Source organism: Rana temporaria, chromosome 1 (genome assembly GCF_905171775.1).
Source record: "Rana temporaria chromosome 1, aRanTem1.1, whole genome shotgun sequence".
Lineage (NCBI taxonomy): Eukaryota > Metazoa > Chordata > Amphibia > Anura > Ranidae > Rana > Rana temporaria.
Genome location: NC_053489.1, coordinates 156,398,207 through 156,413,809, shown reverse-complemented (window position 1 = coordinate 156,413,809; position 15,603 = coordinate 156,398,207). Strand labels below are relative to the sequence as shown.

General features: G+C 48.5%; 1 protein-coding gene across 5 annotated transcripts in view; it reads right to left on the bottom strand.

Moving 5' to 3' along the window:
• GRAMD2B (GRAM domain containing 2B) overlaps positions 1–15,603 on the bottom strand; it is a 205,011-nt gene that overhangs the window by 3,178 nt on the left and 186,230 nt on the right. For all 5 annotated transcript variants that reach the window (XM_040344560.1, XM_040344568.1, XM_040344578.1 and 2 more), the window contains 2 exons: positions 8,803–8,889; positions 941–1,031 (listed from right to left, as the gene is read on the bottom strand). In XM_040344560.1, coding sequence (XP_040200494.1) covers positions 941–1,031; positions 8,803–8,889 — 178 coding nt within the window. The remainder of the gene's footprint in view (positions 1–940; positions 1,032–8,802; positions 8,890–15,603) is intronic.

The window sequence follows — 15,603 nt, the reverse complement described above, 5'->3', positions numbered from 1 at the left end:
GGCTGTAATGCCTCATTCTTATGCGGTAGTACAGTGTTCATTTTGATGTCAAATGTCAATTACATTTTAGCCATAGCAAAAATTATAGCTCAACTAAAATGCCATTTTAGTTAAAAAAAAATATATATATCTTCTAGTCTACGACATTAACACTACTGCCAACTCAACATGAATTACCAATATGGACGGAGACACACACACACACACACACACACACACACACACACACACACACACACACACCTAAGGAACCAGTGACAGCTGTGGGGGGAGGAACCATAAAAGCTTGTATTCCCAAAAAGTCAAAGGAGAATTTCTACTTAAAGCATCATTCTGGCAGAAAACTGAATTATTCAATCATCTTTTACTGGTATGCCTTTTTGAGGACCTATTTAATGGCAGGGTTATTCCATCTCTGCCATTCCACTGCCCACAAATAAACACTTCTGTGGCTGGATGGATATCAGGCTAAAGCCACCAATACATTTTTGACCAATGGTATGCAATAACTATGGGGAGGCACCATTTTCTTGTAGTCCCAGGTTGACTTTAAGGGTGCACGCTACACTGGCACGGTTGAACTGAACCCATGCCAGAGTTCGACTGTGAATCAGTCCTCCACTGGATTGCATTCACACTGGGCTTTAAGCAACTATTCCTGAGCACACACACACACACACACACACACACTTTGCCAACCAGACCAGTGATCCCAGCTTCTGTGCTATGACAAGTTTTGTGCTCAGGCGCAGTTTGCACCCACGCTGAAGGGAATTGTCTCCAGGACCATCTCTTCCAAATGATCCTGGGCACAATTCAGAGAATTTACATTACACCAATGAACAGGACCAAGGGGGTGAACCACGCCTTGGCTCAGTTAGAACTACCAGTGTGAACGCACCCCAAGGATGCCTAGAAACAAAACAGCAAGAGAGGCTACCTTGTCAAGTTTTTCCAGGTTGGCTGACAATTCCTCACATATTAGATTTGCATTAATGTGCCAACTGCTCATTCCTTGCTCTGTCGACCATCTGAAAGAGAAGGGGATTGTCAGCAATTGTACACAGACGTTTAGGCAAAAAAAGAAAGACAGACACCCAACTCCATTTACAAAATGTCATCTGCTAGGACTAAACTTCCTGCCATTCTTTCTGTAGGAGTAAAGTAGGCCTCACCCTCGATCCCCCCTATGAGGCAGCCTCAATAGCAGCTTTAGTTCTGGTAGGAGGGTTATTTGCAGTGGTAATCAGGTCTACAAAATAAACCATGCCACTGCTTCTGTGACTGTAGTAGTTTCAATATTCAGGAGATCGTACATTTGCAGTGAATTGAGGTCATCTATCCAAGGTCACTGTCCAGAAAAAGGGGAGATCTAATAGACTTCCACAACACATGGTGCGGTGCCAGAAAAGCTCATACTTCAGAGTAGGGCAGTGTTTCTCAATTCCAGTCCTCAGGCCCCCCCAACAGGTCAGGTTTTCAGGATTTCCCTCAGATGAAAAGGCTGTGGTGATTACTAAGGCAGTGAAACTGATCAAATCACCTGTGCAAAATAATGGAAATCCTGAAAACCTGACCTGTTGGGGGGGCCTGAGGACTGGAATTGAGAAACACTGGAGTAGGGCAACTGTGGTATTGGAATGGCTGACATTCAGGATTTGTATGAATATATCATCTCAGCGCAGATTGCAGGAATAAAAGACCATCTCATCTCCTGCCTGTACGCAATGCTTATATGCTTAAGGTGGCATCAGAATTGCATACTAGAAAATACTTTGTTAATTGCCCCTCCCTCCTGAAGCCAGAACAGCGTTGTTGCTGTTCTATACCTTATTTCAGAGCGCCGCTCACAAGATTGGCCGCCTCTCTCCTTTCTTGATCTGGGAGCTACAGTTGGAGGAGCCGAGAATCCCCCGCTGACATTAGTCAGGAGGAGTGAAGCAGGCAGTCATGTGAGGGCCACTCTGAAATAAGGTATAGAACAGTATATTTTTTATAAAAGCGCACACACTGGGGCACCCAACATTACCAAAACATTGTAAGAAAATGTAAAACTAATTTCAGCAGCAGGAGGGCAGGCACTGTCACAAGGGAGGGGGGAGGACAACATAGGAGAGCTGAGGATGGCAGAGACATGTAAACTGACCAGTGTCAGGGCTCAGCAGCCATGATAAACAGTGGTCAGTTTACAGAGGGAGGGAAGAACCGGGCAGGATCAACCAGGTATGTCAGGTGATACAAAAAGGCCAAATTGCACAAGCGCTGTAAAAAAATAGGATTTTTTGTACTCACCGTAAAATCCTTTTCTCTGAAGTCCATGGACGGACACAGCTCCTTAAATCTTGACAAGTGGGTTATGTTCCCTGTTTACAGGAGAGGACTAGGCAGAAACATGTTAAATACATGCTACATTAACAGAGTTGAACAGCCCCGCCCAGGGGGCGGTCCCTCCAGACATAACCCTCCTCACTGCAGCTAGCAGCCTCAGTTCGCAACAAGCAGTACAAACCTAAAAAGGAGGGGTGGGAGCCGTGTCCGTCCATGGACTTCAGAGAAAAGGATTTTATGGTGAGTACAAAAAATCCTATTTTCTCTCATCGTCCATGGACAGACACAGCTCCTTAAATCTTGACAAGTGGGACGTCCCCAAGCAGTGTCAAAAAACGAGGGGTGGGAAATATATATCAGTAAAACCAATTTTAACTTCACCCCAAAACAAGCAGAGCTCCTCAACGGAGGAGGTGCAACTTTAAACAGCCGCCGGCAAAAACTAGCGCCTGAAAAAAAAACATAAGATGCACTCACAGCAACCATGCTAATTCTGGAAAAAGCGTTAACGGACAAGCAAATCGCCACCTCGCAAACCTGTGAGACCGACGGATGATGTCGGAAAAAAAACCCAGGAAGCACCAATTGCCCTGGTCGAAAGTGCCGTGACCGGTAAGGGGGGCCTGCCCCTTAGGAGCATAGGCCTGTATGATGGCCTGCCTGATCCACCGAGAAATGGTGGTCGACGAGACCGCCAGGCCCTTTAGTGGACCAGACACCGACACAAAAGAGTCAGAAGCTCCGAAACTGAGCCGTAGTAGGCTGGTATACCCGCAAAGCGCGTAGCACGCCTAAAGTATGAAAGGCCGAAACCTCCTTTGGAAGAAGGGAAGGTCGCGTGCGCACCATCACCTAATCCTTATGGAGGATCAAGCATAGCGGCTTGCAAGACAAGACCGCCAACTCAGAAACCACTCTAAACAGGTAAAGGCCACTAAAGGGGCCACCTTCTGAGATAGTGTCAAGAGAAAATCTCTGATGTTTCCAAAAGGAAGGTTCCTGAAGAACCGAGAGCACCAGAGTCAAAACTCATGGGGAAAGAGATGGGCCAAGAGGAGAAAGTATATGACAAACCCCCTGCACACAAAAAAAAAAGGGGACCCACCAGGGAACGGGCCGCAAAAAGGCCACTAAAAACACAGCCAAGGCTGAAATCTGCCCATAAACGGTGCTTTAAGCAATTTTTAGATCCACTCCAAACTTTAAAAACAGCAGGACCCTGGACACCGAGAGCACGTCCGTGGACGTCACTCCATCCATTCGCACCAAGAGAGGTGCGACGGTACATCCTCCGGAAGAAGACTACGGTGCCCTGTTGAGATGACAGAGTCAGACAGACCCCGGTCACCTTAAGTCTGGCTTCCAATAACCATGTTGAGCAAGTCAGTGACTGTACAACAGGAGAAAGTATGGGACCTTGAGACAGAGGAACCTCCTGCCCTGGCAACCGCCAGGGTGCCTCCGCTACCAGGCGCCCGATATCAGCGTACCAAGGACCTTGAGGTCAATCTGGAGTGATTAGAATCATCGGGATCTCCTCAGCCTCCACACTGGAGCGGCCGAGGAAGCAACTACCATGGAGGAACGGCAAAAAAAAAACGATACAGACAAAACAGGGCCACCAGCGCGACTGACGCGTCTGTACGAGATCACTAGACATGGCCACTAACCTTGACACCCTTGCGGCGGGAGCAAGGGAGCCGAAACACCAAGCACAAAGACCAGTCGCCCTGGTCCAGCATCTGGCGACTCCAGTAGTCTACCTGATGGTAGACCGAAGCCACGGCCGTGGCGTTGTCCGGCTGAAACCAGATCGGTCGACCACAAGGAGAAGCATAGCCTGATCGCCTAAAATAGTAGGACAATGAACAGACGGTCTCCCACCAGGCACTAGCCAGGCCAGGCCTGACCCTGGGTAGCTACCGAGACCAGACACATTCAGGGAGGTGTGGCCGTAGGTCCACGCAAGTCCAGCGACTCAGGGCCGACTGGACCCCCCAGTTTTGTGAACCCCCCCGATTCACAACCCGTGAGCTGGCATCCGTCGTAAACACCGACCACTGGAAGGAAGAAATAACTTCCCGGACCGAAGAGTCGAGGATCTCGGTCACCAACTCAGACTGACTAGGTGGCGCACAGGAAACTAATGATTTGAGACAAGAGATTTTTACCACCTGGACAGTATTTCCCCTGGAAAACCAGGGTGTGGAACTGGGCATACAGTACCGGCTTGAAGGAGGCTACCCACAGGCCCCGAACCAGCAGGCGCCCGGAGAGAAGACCGATTGCGTGATGCCAATACCTTCCCCGCAGACTGAAGAGTCTGCAATTTCTCCAGGGGAAGAAGGACCTTTGCCACCGAGGAGTCTGGATCAACACTAGATACTCCAACCCCAAGTCGGAACCTAGCATGCCCAGAATTTGAACCCTGGGTCGCACACATGGAGGGCAGGCTTGCTGCCACTGAGCTACACTTTCTGGTCTAAACGTCCACCGGAATCTTCGGAGGGTCTGAATGGGAATAACCCATCCACTAGGTCGGAGACAGAAGCTGCTCTCAGAAGAAAGTCGTCCAAGTAGCCAATGAGGCAAAGCCTCGCTGTCCCAACAAAGTTAGGATAAGTGCAAGCTCCTAGCTGAAAACCCATGGAGCTGACGCCAGATCAAAAGGGAGGGCTACAGGCTGACAGAGACCCTTCTCTCATCACAGAAAAAAACACTGACATGTGCAAAACAGGACATGCATGTATGCGTCCCTGATGTCCGGAGACGTCAGGACATCCCCCGGATGGAGCGCAGCTACCACCGAACAAATGGATTCCATGCGGAACTACCTGACGTTCAAAGGTATTTAGGGCCTGAGGCCCATAGAAAACCCCCAAACTCTTGTCCTGCGGGAAAGGTAAAATTACCCCGCAGCTTAGCAAATCCCACACTGCCCAAGGCAGACCGACGGGCCGGGAGAGGAAGACACGAGGAAAGAACTTTGTTCTGTGGATAGGAGGAAACCCTATCTAGTACGCCGAAGAGACCACCTCGCAGACCCACTGGTCGGAGAGCAGGGAGGTTTCACCGAATTGTGAACCTGCAAGCCGCCCCACCCACCTAGAGACAGGGAGGGAAGGCTACATACATTAGCAGGATTTGGGTGCCAGGGTGATAGGCTTACGCACCCAGGCTTACGCACCCAGGGACAGATTAGTCCCCCAGCTGGGCCTTTGACGGCCTGGGAGGGTTGCCCCTAAATAATACACACACATAGTGTGTATGTATATTATGTAGGTGTATGCACACATGTCTTTGGAGGAAACCGGAGTACCTGGAGGAAACCCACGCAGACACAGGGAACGACAATGCAAGCTCCAGGCAGATCGGCGTCAGTGTCCGGATTCGAACCAATGACTCTCTTGCTGCCAAGTAATGGAGTTAAGCACTACACCACCGTGTGCATAAAACCATTCTGAAACACACGCCCTGGATAACAAGGGCACAGCATTCAATGAAGCATCACAGACCTATATGAGGCCCTGGACCAGCTGGTCCGCTAGCCTAATAACCTCAGGAGAGAGTCGGTGCTCCTCCACGGTCTGGTGCAAAATGCTCACTCCGAGTTGTATACAGCACTAGGGGTCAGGACTACTCCAAGATGGCCGCCGAGCGTTCAGAACGCGGCCACAGGAAAATGTCCGGAACAATGTAAGCTGCGCCATAGCGCGGCTACGACAAAATGGGTGCCAATGGGAGTTTAACGTAATTGAAAAACCTCCCAAAAAATGGCGCCAGCGCCGACTGAGACCCCAGTGTAGTGGCCACAATAGGCCGCAAGCCAGACCCCAGCATGGTAAACATAGAACGGGTCAGTACTTCGGATCTTCTATCAGTCAGATCCATAGAAGCGGGGGTTCCCGTCCGGCGGTGAGTGACTACAAAAGCCCTCACTGGCTTTTCTCATTCCGCATCTCAGGAATTATCAAAGAAGGGCACAGGAGGGAAAAAAAACCTACACAGCGGTCTGATTTGTGTGATCCAAAAAAGACCGAGCCCTCGGCGGAAACCCAGCTGCACTATGCAGCTTAGGAGAGTCCCTTGCAGCAGTAAAAAGCGCACCCATAAATGCCTTATTCTGCTTTTTTTTTTTTTTTTTTTAAACTAGGTACCTGGTCCATGGCTTCATAAGGCTGGGTTCACACTACTACACTACTTTCATCCTACTTTGCTCTGCTACATTGGTCCTACATGCATCCTACTTTCATGAACAGGATACTACTTTGGTCCGACTTCAATGATATTCAATGGGTTGAAGTAGGATCAATGTAGGACCAAAAGTAGTACAGGGAGCATTTTCAAAGTCGGACCGACTTGTGTAGGACCAGTTAAGACAGCTCTCATAGGGAAACATTGATTTTCACACGTCATGCTACATGAGGCTCCCAATGTAGGACCGTTTGTCGGACAAGTGTGAACCCAGCCTAACAGAGCATTCCCCAGGGGATAACGGGGGAAGGGGGCACTCTTACCGCCCGCCCGCAGTCCACCCCCACCCTGGCACAAACTGTGTCCAGGACTAACAATAAAAACTCTGTGGGAATCCCAGGTGCTAACACCTGCTGCCACCACCAGCATGTGGGGAAGGACCCAGATACTGACTCCAATATTTACATATAGTGTGTATTATAATATGCACACCTGTCCATACAAAAGCTCCTAGAGCCCTATTCTGGGCCTCTCACCCACTTGCTGCGCTGACCAGGAGTAACCAGGGGACTCCCTCAGGAGGAGACTGCCCAGCGCTGCCTGTGAGGAAAAGAACCGTGAGGTAACTTCTGCAGGGACCTGTGTTTAAACAGGAAAAGCCTCCTAGGGCTGTTTTATGTAAGGATAAGACACAGATACAGCATAAAAAGCAAACCTGTTACAGGTGTCACCAATCAGTCAGCGTCTGCTGAAGTATAATCATAAACATCTGTGCTCATCACAGGGCTTTTTAACAGTGAAAAATCCCTCACAGGAAAGCCCAATACAAAAAAGAAAAAAAAAAAAAAACAGGCCAGATAACAGTCCCCTCAGGAAGGCCCCCTGACAGCGGCAATGTTAGCAATGCAGCAAGGGAAAGGAGCAGGGAAGGAAGGGACCCCAGGAATGCCCAGCCGTACCAACCCACCGAAGCAGGAGGGACTGTACTTACCCGTCCTGTCAGGAATGTGTCAGCGAGTCCTCGCTTGAACTACAACCGAAATGGAGGTAGCTGTCGGCCCGGTCCACTGCGAGTGAGACAACACCACAGCCCAGTCATATGTGGACCTTGGAGCAAAGCTCACCGGCCACCCCAGGAGTCATGGGGTATGGCGTGGCAGACCAAGCCTCTTTGCAAAGGTGTGCCCACGCTTGCTGGTCGGACTGAGTAGACTACAAGAATCTATATTATGAAGCCTGTCTGTCAGCCAACAGTTGAAAGAAGATTCTTCAAGAAAAAGTAAAGTAAAATAACATTTCTCCTCAGGGCGCTGGGCCCAAAGGGAGCCATACGTCCTTCTCCTTGCTAGGCAGAACGAAACTGAGGCTGCAAGCTGCAGTGAGGAGGGTTATGTCTGGAGGGGCGGGGCTGTTCAACTCTGTTAATGTAACATGTATTTAACATGTTTCTGCCTAGTCCTCTCCTGTAAACAGGGAACATAACCCACTTGTCAAGATTTAAGGAGCTGTGTCCGTCCATGGACGATAAGAGAAAAAGGCTTTAAAAAGGAGTTGTAAAGAAAGAAAAAAAAAAAAAAAAAAAAAATTGTCACCTTAATGCAATCTATGTGAAACTGCCGGCCCCCCCCCAAGCCCCCGTTATACTTACCTGACCCCTCGAAAGTCCCGCGCGGTCCCAAAATCCTCTTCGCCGCTCAGCCTGGCCGCCGATTGGCTAAAGTGGATGGATTGAGAGCAGCGCAGCCATTGGCTGATGTCAATCACATCCAGTGGCGCAGCACGCCGAGTGATACAGCGGGAGCGCGCCTGCAATTACTGACCACCATGCGAGCTCTTGCAAAACTGTGGTGAGTAATTGCGGGGAGGACCAGAGACAGCCGCTGAGGGACCCCAGAAGACGTGGATCGGGGCCACTCTGTGCAAAACGATCTGCAAAGTGGAGGTAAGTATAACATGTTATTTTAAAGAAAAAAAAAAAAAAAAAAAAAAGCTTCCTTTAGTTACCCTTTAAGGGAACAGGATCCATTTTTTTTTTTTTTTTTAGGGTAACAAACGCTTTAACTTAGGAAGGCGACAGGTCATACAATACCTAGGTTCTTGAAGTCTGACATTTCTCTGTTCTGACCAAAACAAACAGCACAATAGCAATCTGAGCAGCAAAGATGGACTACTTAGGAGGGGGAGATAAATTCCCACTTTCTCATGCCTGACTGGCTCTTAAGTTCTCTGCAGATTATTTCACTGTTAACCAGAACCCTACCCTCCAGAATACATACTTACTGGAAAGAACCAAGCGTGGAAAGCCGTTCCTCTAGATACACAATCCTTGACTGCATATATAATGTGGAGACTATCAGCAGACAGACACTGTAAAGAGACAGGCATCATAAACATGTACACAATACAGCATATTTTCCACAAAAATAAAAACTTCAGCAGTGACAGATGCGCCATTGTTTTCCCCACTATGAGCCAAGGTTAATGCCACCATCTTAAGCTCATTGCATAGCTATAATCAGATTATCTGTCAAAAAGGAAAAAAAAAAAAAATTACAAAAAGATCGTCCCCATTTAAAGTAGACTATAGACAGGAAAGAACAGTCAGACTTGCATGCTTGATTTCTGGGGTTTGTGTGCCAGTTTGGCAAGTACTCTTGTTAAGCACAATAAAGGAGCAAGGACGAGCTGAACATATAATCTTGGCGCCGAGGATAACCGTAATTAAGCACAACTTCTGACTTGCCCGTTTCTTGAGAAGACTTTTTGGGGCTGTTGCATGCTGCCATGACGCCACATTAAATACACATAATTGTTTTTAACCAATTGTTTGTATCTAAAGCCAAAATTTTAAAGCTTTAGATAGGGAAGGGTTGAAACCCCTGAGAATGTTTACTTTATCCTATTGGGGAGATCTTCCTTCACTTACTGTCTAAAGACAACAAATGAAAAGGAGATCTCTCTAAAATAAGGAATTCCTCTCAAACAGCTGTGATTGGAACACGTTACCCACTGAACGCTTTACCCTCTATTCCTGTTCCAATGACAACTGGTCACCAAGACAGACTTCAATTTAAGACAGACAGACTTCAATTTAAACAAACACACACACACACACACACACACACACACACACACACACACACTTAATCATCCAAAATAATGAATGGCTTTGACTACACAAAGCTCAATAACAATGTGCATATCATTATATTCGTGTAAGGTCCAGTATCAGAAGCACTTCAAATGGAGTGAAACTCAAACTTCAGCCTTTTTACAATTCCTTGGCTGCATAACAGCTTGACAGTGTAGCACCTCTTCCATCAGTGCAAATGAGGCAACTGTCCCCAGAAACTATGCATCAACACAAGAACTCATGTGCATACTTGTTACTGGGTCTAGTATTCAACCCTGGGTCGGTCACTTAACCCACTCACTTGTCCATGGCAGAAAAACAGAAGAGGCAGGGAAGCAGTTGCCAGTTAGTCCTGAAAGGAGTCTTCAGTGAATAAGCAGTTTTTCAGAGCTGACTTTTTCCCCATGGGACCAGCAGACTTAAGCATATTGTGCAAGTTGTTTTTTTTTTTACTCACACACGTTTAAATTTTACATGAGTTAGGAATTTGTGAAATCCTCAATAACCACTCATGTGTCATTGTCCAGCGGATCTTGATACATGCCGGGGGACCGGTGTATACCCCACCATCATTAGACAGCTGGGCACAGACACTGTACCCAGTTAATCTTTGTAGGTACCAGGTGATCGCTGTGACTGGTCGTCACAGCAATCACGTGTTCTTTACAGTGCTTATCCCTTCCCCTTACAATAGATAAAAAGGGAAGATCAGTACTTTTAAATGGGTACTAAATGAACGGATCAGCAGCTGCTGAGCCATCCAATTGCAGTGACAGGATTTTTTTATTTTTTTTTAGTTTCCGGTCCTCATTCTCACCTACACATAATGCGGTTTCTAGTGACCTATATAATTAACCCCTCACCTCTTATCCTGCCCATCTAAAGCCATGTAACCAGTTAATTATCCCTTTCACCGCATTCTCTGTGCGTGACCTGTACATTAATGTATCTAGTGCATCATTGCCATGCTCAACCGCCTTAATACCAGCAAGCTTCTCAATTTTCAAAAAAATTGTGGCAAAAGAGATCACCCTGGGGTGCCAGCTTTACGGGGGTTTCATAATATTCTAGCATTTTCATTGAAACCAAAAATATTTCTTCAAAACTTAGGTTTTTACTATAAAAAAAAAAAAAACACAAGTAATTTGGGTAATTGTTTCATGGCTGGCAATGAAGGGGTGTTACATGAAAAACATGGAAAGGAAAACTTAATTATATCTAAATTTTGCTTTTGGAGACGGTCTGGAAAAAGTAAAGTTGTGTTTCATATTTTGATCCAAATATGTGGGTTTCCATCAGATTCTATTAGACACGAGAAGCTAATGGAAAGCCCACCCAAGAACACACTGGTAGGTGACAGATGCCTGACTAACTGGCTCTAGAGTACATATTGTGGGCTCGAGCATTCGATTTTAAACATCTTCATGGGTGTCAACTGATGCACCCAATTTCATTGCTGTAAAGCACAGTGCAAGAGTAATAATGCACTAAAATCAACCTTCCAATATTACATTAATTTATACATATTCCAATGGCATAACAATAGGTGTAAAATTTAAAAGCAATCCTGAAAGTCCAATATGTGAACAGCTGCTTTTTCATTTTACACCTATTGTTTTTATGCCATTGGAATGTGTATAAATTAAGGCAATATTGGAAGGTTGATTTTAGCGCATTATTACTCTATTAATATAGCACATGTGGTGATACCATTACACTTTTAAAATATATGCAGCTTTAATCATTTATTCATCATCTTAATATTTTTGGTTCATATCAGCGCTTAACTACCCATTTTTTACACAATGTAATAAATGCATTGGAATTTTATTACAGCTCAGCTGAAGTACCAATAAATTAATGATACTATTTTTGCCATAGACGCATTATAAAAGTGATGCAAAAAATAGGATTTTTGTACTCACCGTAAAATCTTCCTTCAGGAGAGTTGGGCAGAAACAAAGCACTTAAGTGTCACTTTCCTCAGTGCAGCTCCTCCCAGGGGGCGTGGTTCCCCGGGTATAACCCACACCCTGCTCTAGCAGCTCCAGTTCGTAACAAGCAGTACAAACAAAAAAAGGAGGGGTGGGTGCTGTGTCCGTCCATGAACTCAGAGAAATGGATTTTACGGTGAGTACAAAAATCCTATTTTCTCTTCCGTTCATGGACGGACACAGCAGCCTTTGACCTTAGGGACGTCCCCAAGCAGTGTCAAAAAAATTCTGCGGCCGAAGGAGGCATCAGAAGGTGCACTCACATCCACCTTGTAAATCTTTGAAAAAGTGTGGACCGACGACCAGGTTGCTGCTTTACACACCTGTAACACAGAGGCTTGATGCCGGAAAGCCCAAGAGGCACTGATCGCCCTGGTCGAATGCGCCGTAACCCGAAAGGGAGGCGCCCACCCCTTTAGGGCATAGGCCTGAACCACAACCTGTTGGATCCACCTAGAAATGGTGGCCGACAAGACTGCCAGACCCTTTTTGGGACCAGCCACCGTCACGAACAGTGAGTCCGACTTCCGGAACGGAGCCGTAGCAGATAAGTACACTCATAGGGCCCGAACCACATCCAGTGAATGTAAAGGGGCCTCCTTCTGGTTTTTCGGCTGAGGACATAAGGATGGAAGAACAATGTCCTCATTAATGTGAAAAGCCGAAACCACTTCGAGAGAAAAAAACACGTCTGAGGTCGCAGTACCACCTTATCCTTATGGATGACCAAGTAGGGAGCCTTGCAAGACAAGGGCGCCAGTTCAGATACTCCTCTGATCGAGGTAATTGCTACCAGAAAAAAACACCTTCTGTGACAGAGTCAACAAAGGGATCTTTCAGATGTCCTCAAAGGAAGCATCCTGAAGCACCAAAAGGACTAAATTCAAGTACCATGGGGGCAGCGAATGGCGCACCAAGGAGTGCGCCGCCAAAGGGTCGCTGAAAGTAAACGGCCAGAGCCGAAATCTGACTCTTAACCGGACTCAAGGCGAGAGCCCGATTCACTCCCCGCTGTAAAAACAGCAGAATCCTGGACACTACGCAAGAACGAGGGTGCCACTTCATCTCCTCACAGAGATGTAGGCCTTCCACGTATGATGGTAAATCCTACGTGAGGTAGACTTCCGTGCACGCAGCATGGTAGAGACCATCAAGCCTGATAGGCCTTGGTCCTTCAATACCTGGCTCTCAACAGCCATGCCGTTAAAGCCAGTGACTGTAAAGCAGGGTGGAAGATTGGACCCTGCGACAGAAGATCTTCTCTCAGGGGTAGACACCAGGGAACGTCTGCCACCAGACGCACCAGGTCCGCGTACCAGGACCGGCGTGGCCAATCTGGGGCGATCAGGATTGTTGGAATCCCTTCGGCTTCCACTCTGCGCAGCAGGCGAGGAAGAAGCTTCAGGAGGGAAGGCGTAAATTAGGCGATAGTGACCCCAAGGTGCCACCAACGCGTCTGCCCACGGGTCCTTTGACCTGGCCACGAACCGTGGCACCTTTCGATTGAGACGGACGCTAGAAGGTCCACGTCTGGAGTGCCCCACTTTCGGCACAGTCTCTGAAACACCTCCGGGTGAAGTGACCACTCTCCTTGGTCTAGTGTTTGGCGACTTAGGAAGTCGGCTTGCCAATTCTGTACTCCAGGAATGTACACGGCCGACAAAGCCGAAACAGACCTTTCGGCCCACCGAAGGATGTGCGCGACCTCCGTCGCTGCAGCTGAACTCCTGTGTGCCTCCTTGATTGACGTACGCCATGGCCGTGGCGTCGTCGGGCTGGATACTGACCGGGTCGGCCCTGCAGCTCCAGGGACCACCTGGCAAGGCACAGCTTGATTGCTCGGAGCTCCAGAACATTGATTGAAAGGCGGGACTCCTCCTGAGTCCGGCGCCCCAAACGCCCCCCCCAGCCGGAGAGGCTGGCATCCGTCGTGACCACTGTCCATTGGCACGGCAGAAAAGACTTCCCAGTCTGAAGCACCAGTTGACTCAACTGAATCTGGTAATCCAGAGAAGACGGGAGCTTGTCCCACGTGACAGAATCTCCTTCTGTAGTTCCCTGGTGTGGAATTGGGCATAAGGAACAGCCTCGAAAGAGGCCACCATCAGACCCAGAACCCTCATGCAGAATCGAAGAGACGACCACTTCTGGGTCAACAATTGCTGTACCGCAGAATGCAGTGTCTGGAGTTTCTCTGTTGGGAGAAAAACTCTCGCCTCCGCGGAATCCAGGACTAGTCCTAGGTCTTCCAGACACAGAGATGGAACCAACACCGACTTCTGGATATTCAGAAGCCAGCCGAACTCTTGGAGTCTGACACGTGTCAGACACGTCCTCTTCTAACTCTGAGCCTGAGGAAGCTCTCAGGAGAAGGTCGTCCAGATATCCCACGATATCGATCCCTTGCTGTCTCAGCAGGGCCAGTATCGGGGCGAGCACCTTGGTGAAAACCCGTGGTGCCGAGGCCAGGCCGAACAGGAGGGCCATGAATTGAAAGTGGTCCTCTCTGATCGCAAAGCGCAGAAACCTCTGGTGCTTCGTGCATATGGGAACATGTAGGTATGCGTCCATGATATCCAAGGACGCCATGAAGTCCCCCTGATGGAGTGCTGCTATTAACGAGCGAATCGACTATCCGGAATTTTTGCACCTTGACAAAGCAATTGAGGGCCTTGAGGTTCAGGATTGGACGGACCCCTTCCTTCTTGGGTACTACGAACAGATTGGAGTAAAACCCCTGAAACCGTTCCAAACGAGGGAACTGGTACAATCACACCCCTGACCAGAAGATCCTGGACAGAGCCTGCCGGCGAACCGGAGGAAGCTGGAGGTTGGAAGGAAAGAATCTGTTTGGTGGACAAGAGAGAAACTATCTTGTACCCCGAGGAAACTACTTCGCAAACCCAACGGTCGGAGAGAAGAGACCTCCGAGCCGCAAATTTGCGAAGCCGGCCCCCCACCCGAGACACGGGCGGGGCAGACCTTCATGCGGAAGCAGGTTTGTCCGCAGGCTTGCGGAACCAGGGGCGCTTCTGCCCTGCAGCGGGCGCCTTAGAACCTTGCAAATGTTTTCCCGCCGCACAAAAAAACAAAAACAAAAAACGCTTTGGGCTAGTAAAAGAGGGCCCTTGCCTACGGCGAGGCTCCTTGCCCTTCCCAGACTGTGGGAGCAGTGTGCTCTTACCACCTGTGGCATCCTTAATGATGTCATCCAGGGACGCCCCAAAAAGCCGCTCACCCTTAAAGGGCAAATCCACCAAGGCCTTCTTGGAGGATTGGTCCGCAGACCAGCATGTCAGCCACACAAGGCGGCGTAGTACCACCGCGGAGGCTCTGGAAAGCAAGGGAAGCGTATCCAGGGCCGACTCGGACACATTTTAGACCCTGAACCAATTGTTCAGCCAGGTCCTTGCAGGTCTCGGAAGCATCCTGCTCCTCCAGCTTCTGCAGCAACAACTTTGCCCGTTCAGCCAGTGTCTGCGACACCAGAGACCCGGCCACAACCGGTCTCACAGCCGAACCCACAACCGTAAACATAGAGTGGGCCACAGCCTCCACTCTCCTATCAGTGGGGTCCGTAAAAGCGGGAGCCCCTTCCACAGGCAATGTGGTGGCTTTACTCAGTCTGGACACGGGAGGGTCCACTGATGGAGGAGAGACCCACTTTTTCAAAAAGTCCTCCTCAAAGAGATAACGGACCGCAAAGTTTTTAGGAACAGCAAAAACTTTGTGGCATGTCCCATTCCTTACATAGCAATTGTTCCAAATATGGAATACAGGGAAATACTTTTGCGGTGCTGGGCAGTTTTCGGGAACCCAAAAGGGACCGGCACATCCGGTGCCCCCGCCAAATCCTCAAGTTTATGAGTATCACGCACCGCAGAAATAAGAGCTCCAACAAATTCTCTATCATTTACTGACCCTGAGGCAGAGTCATCCTCACAGTCCGTGTGG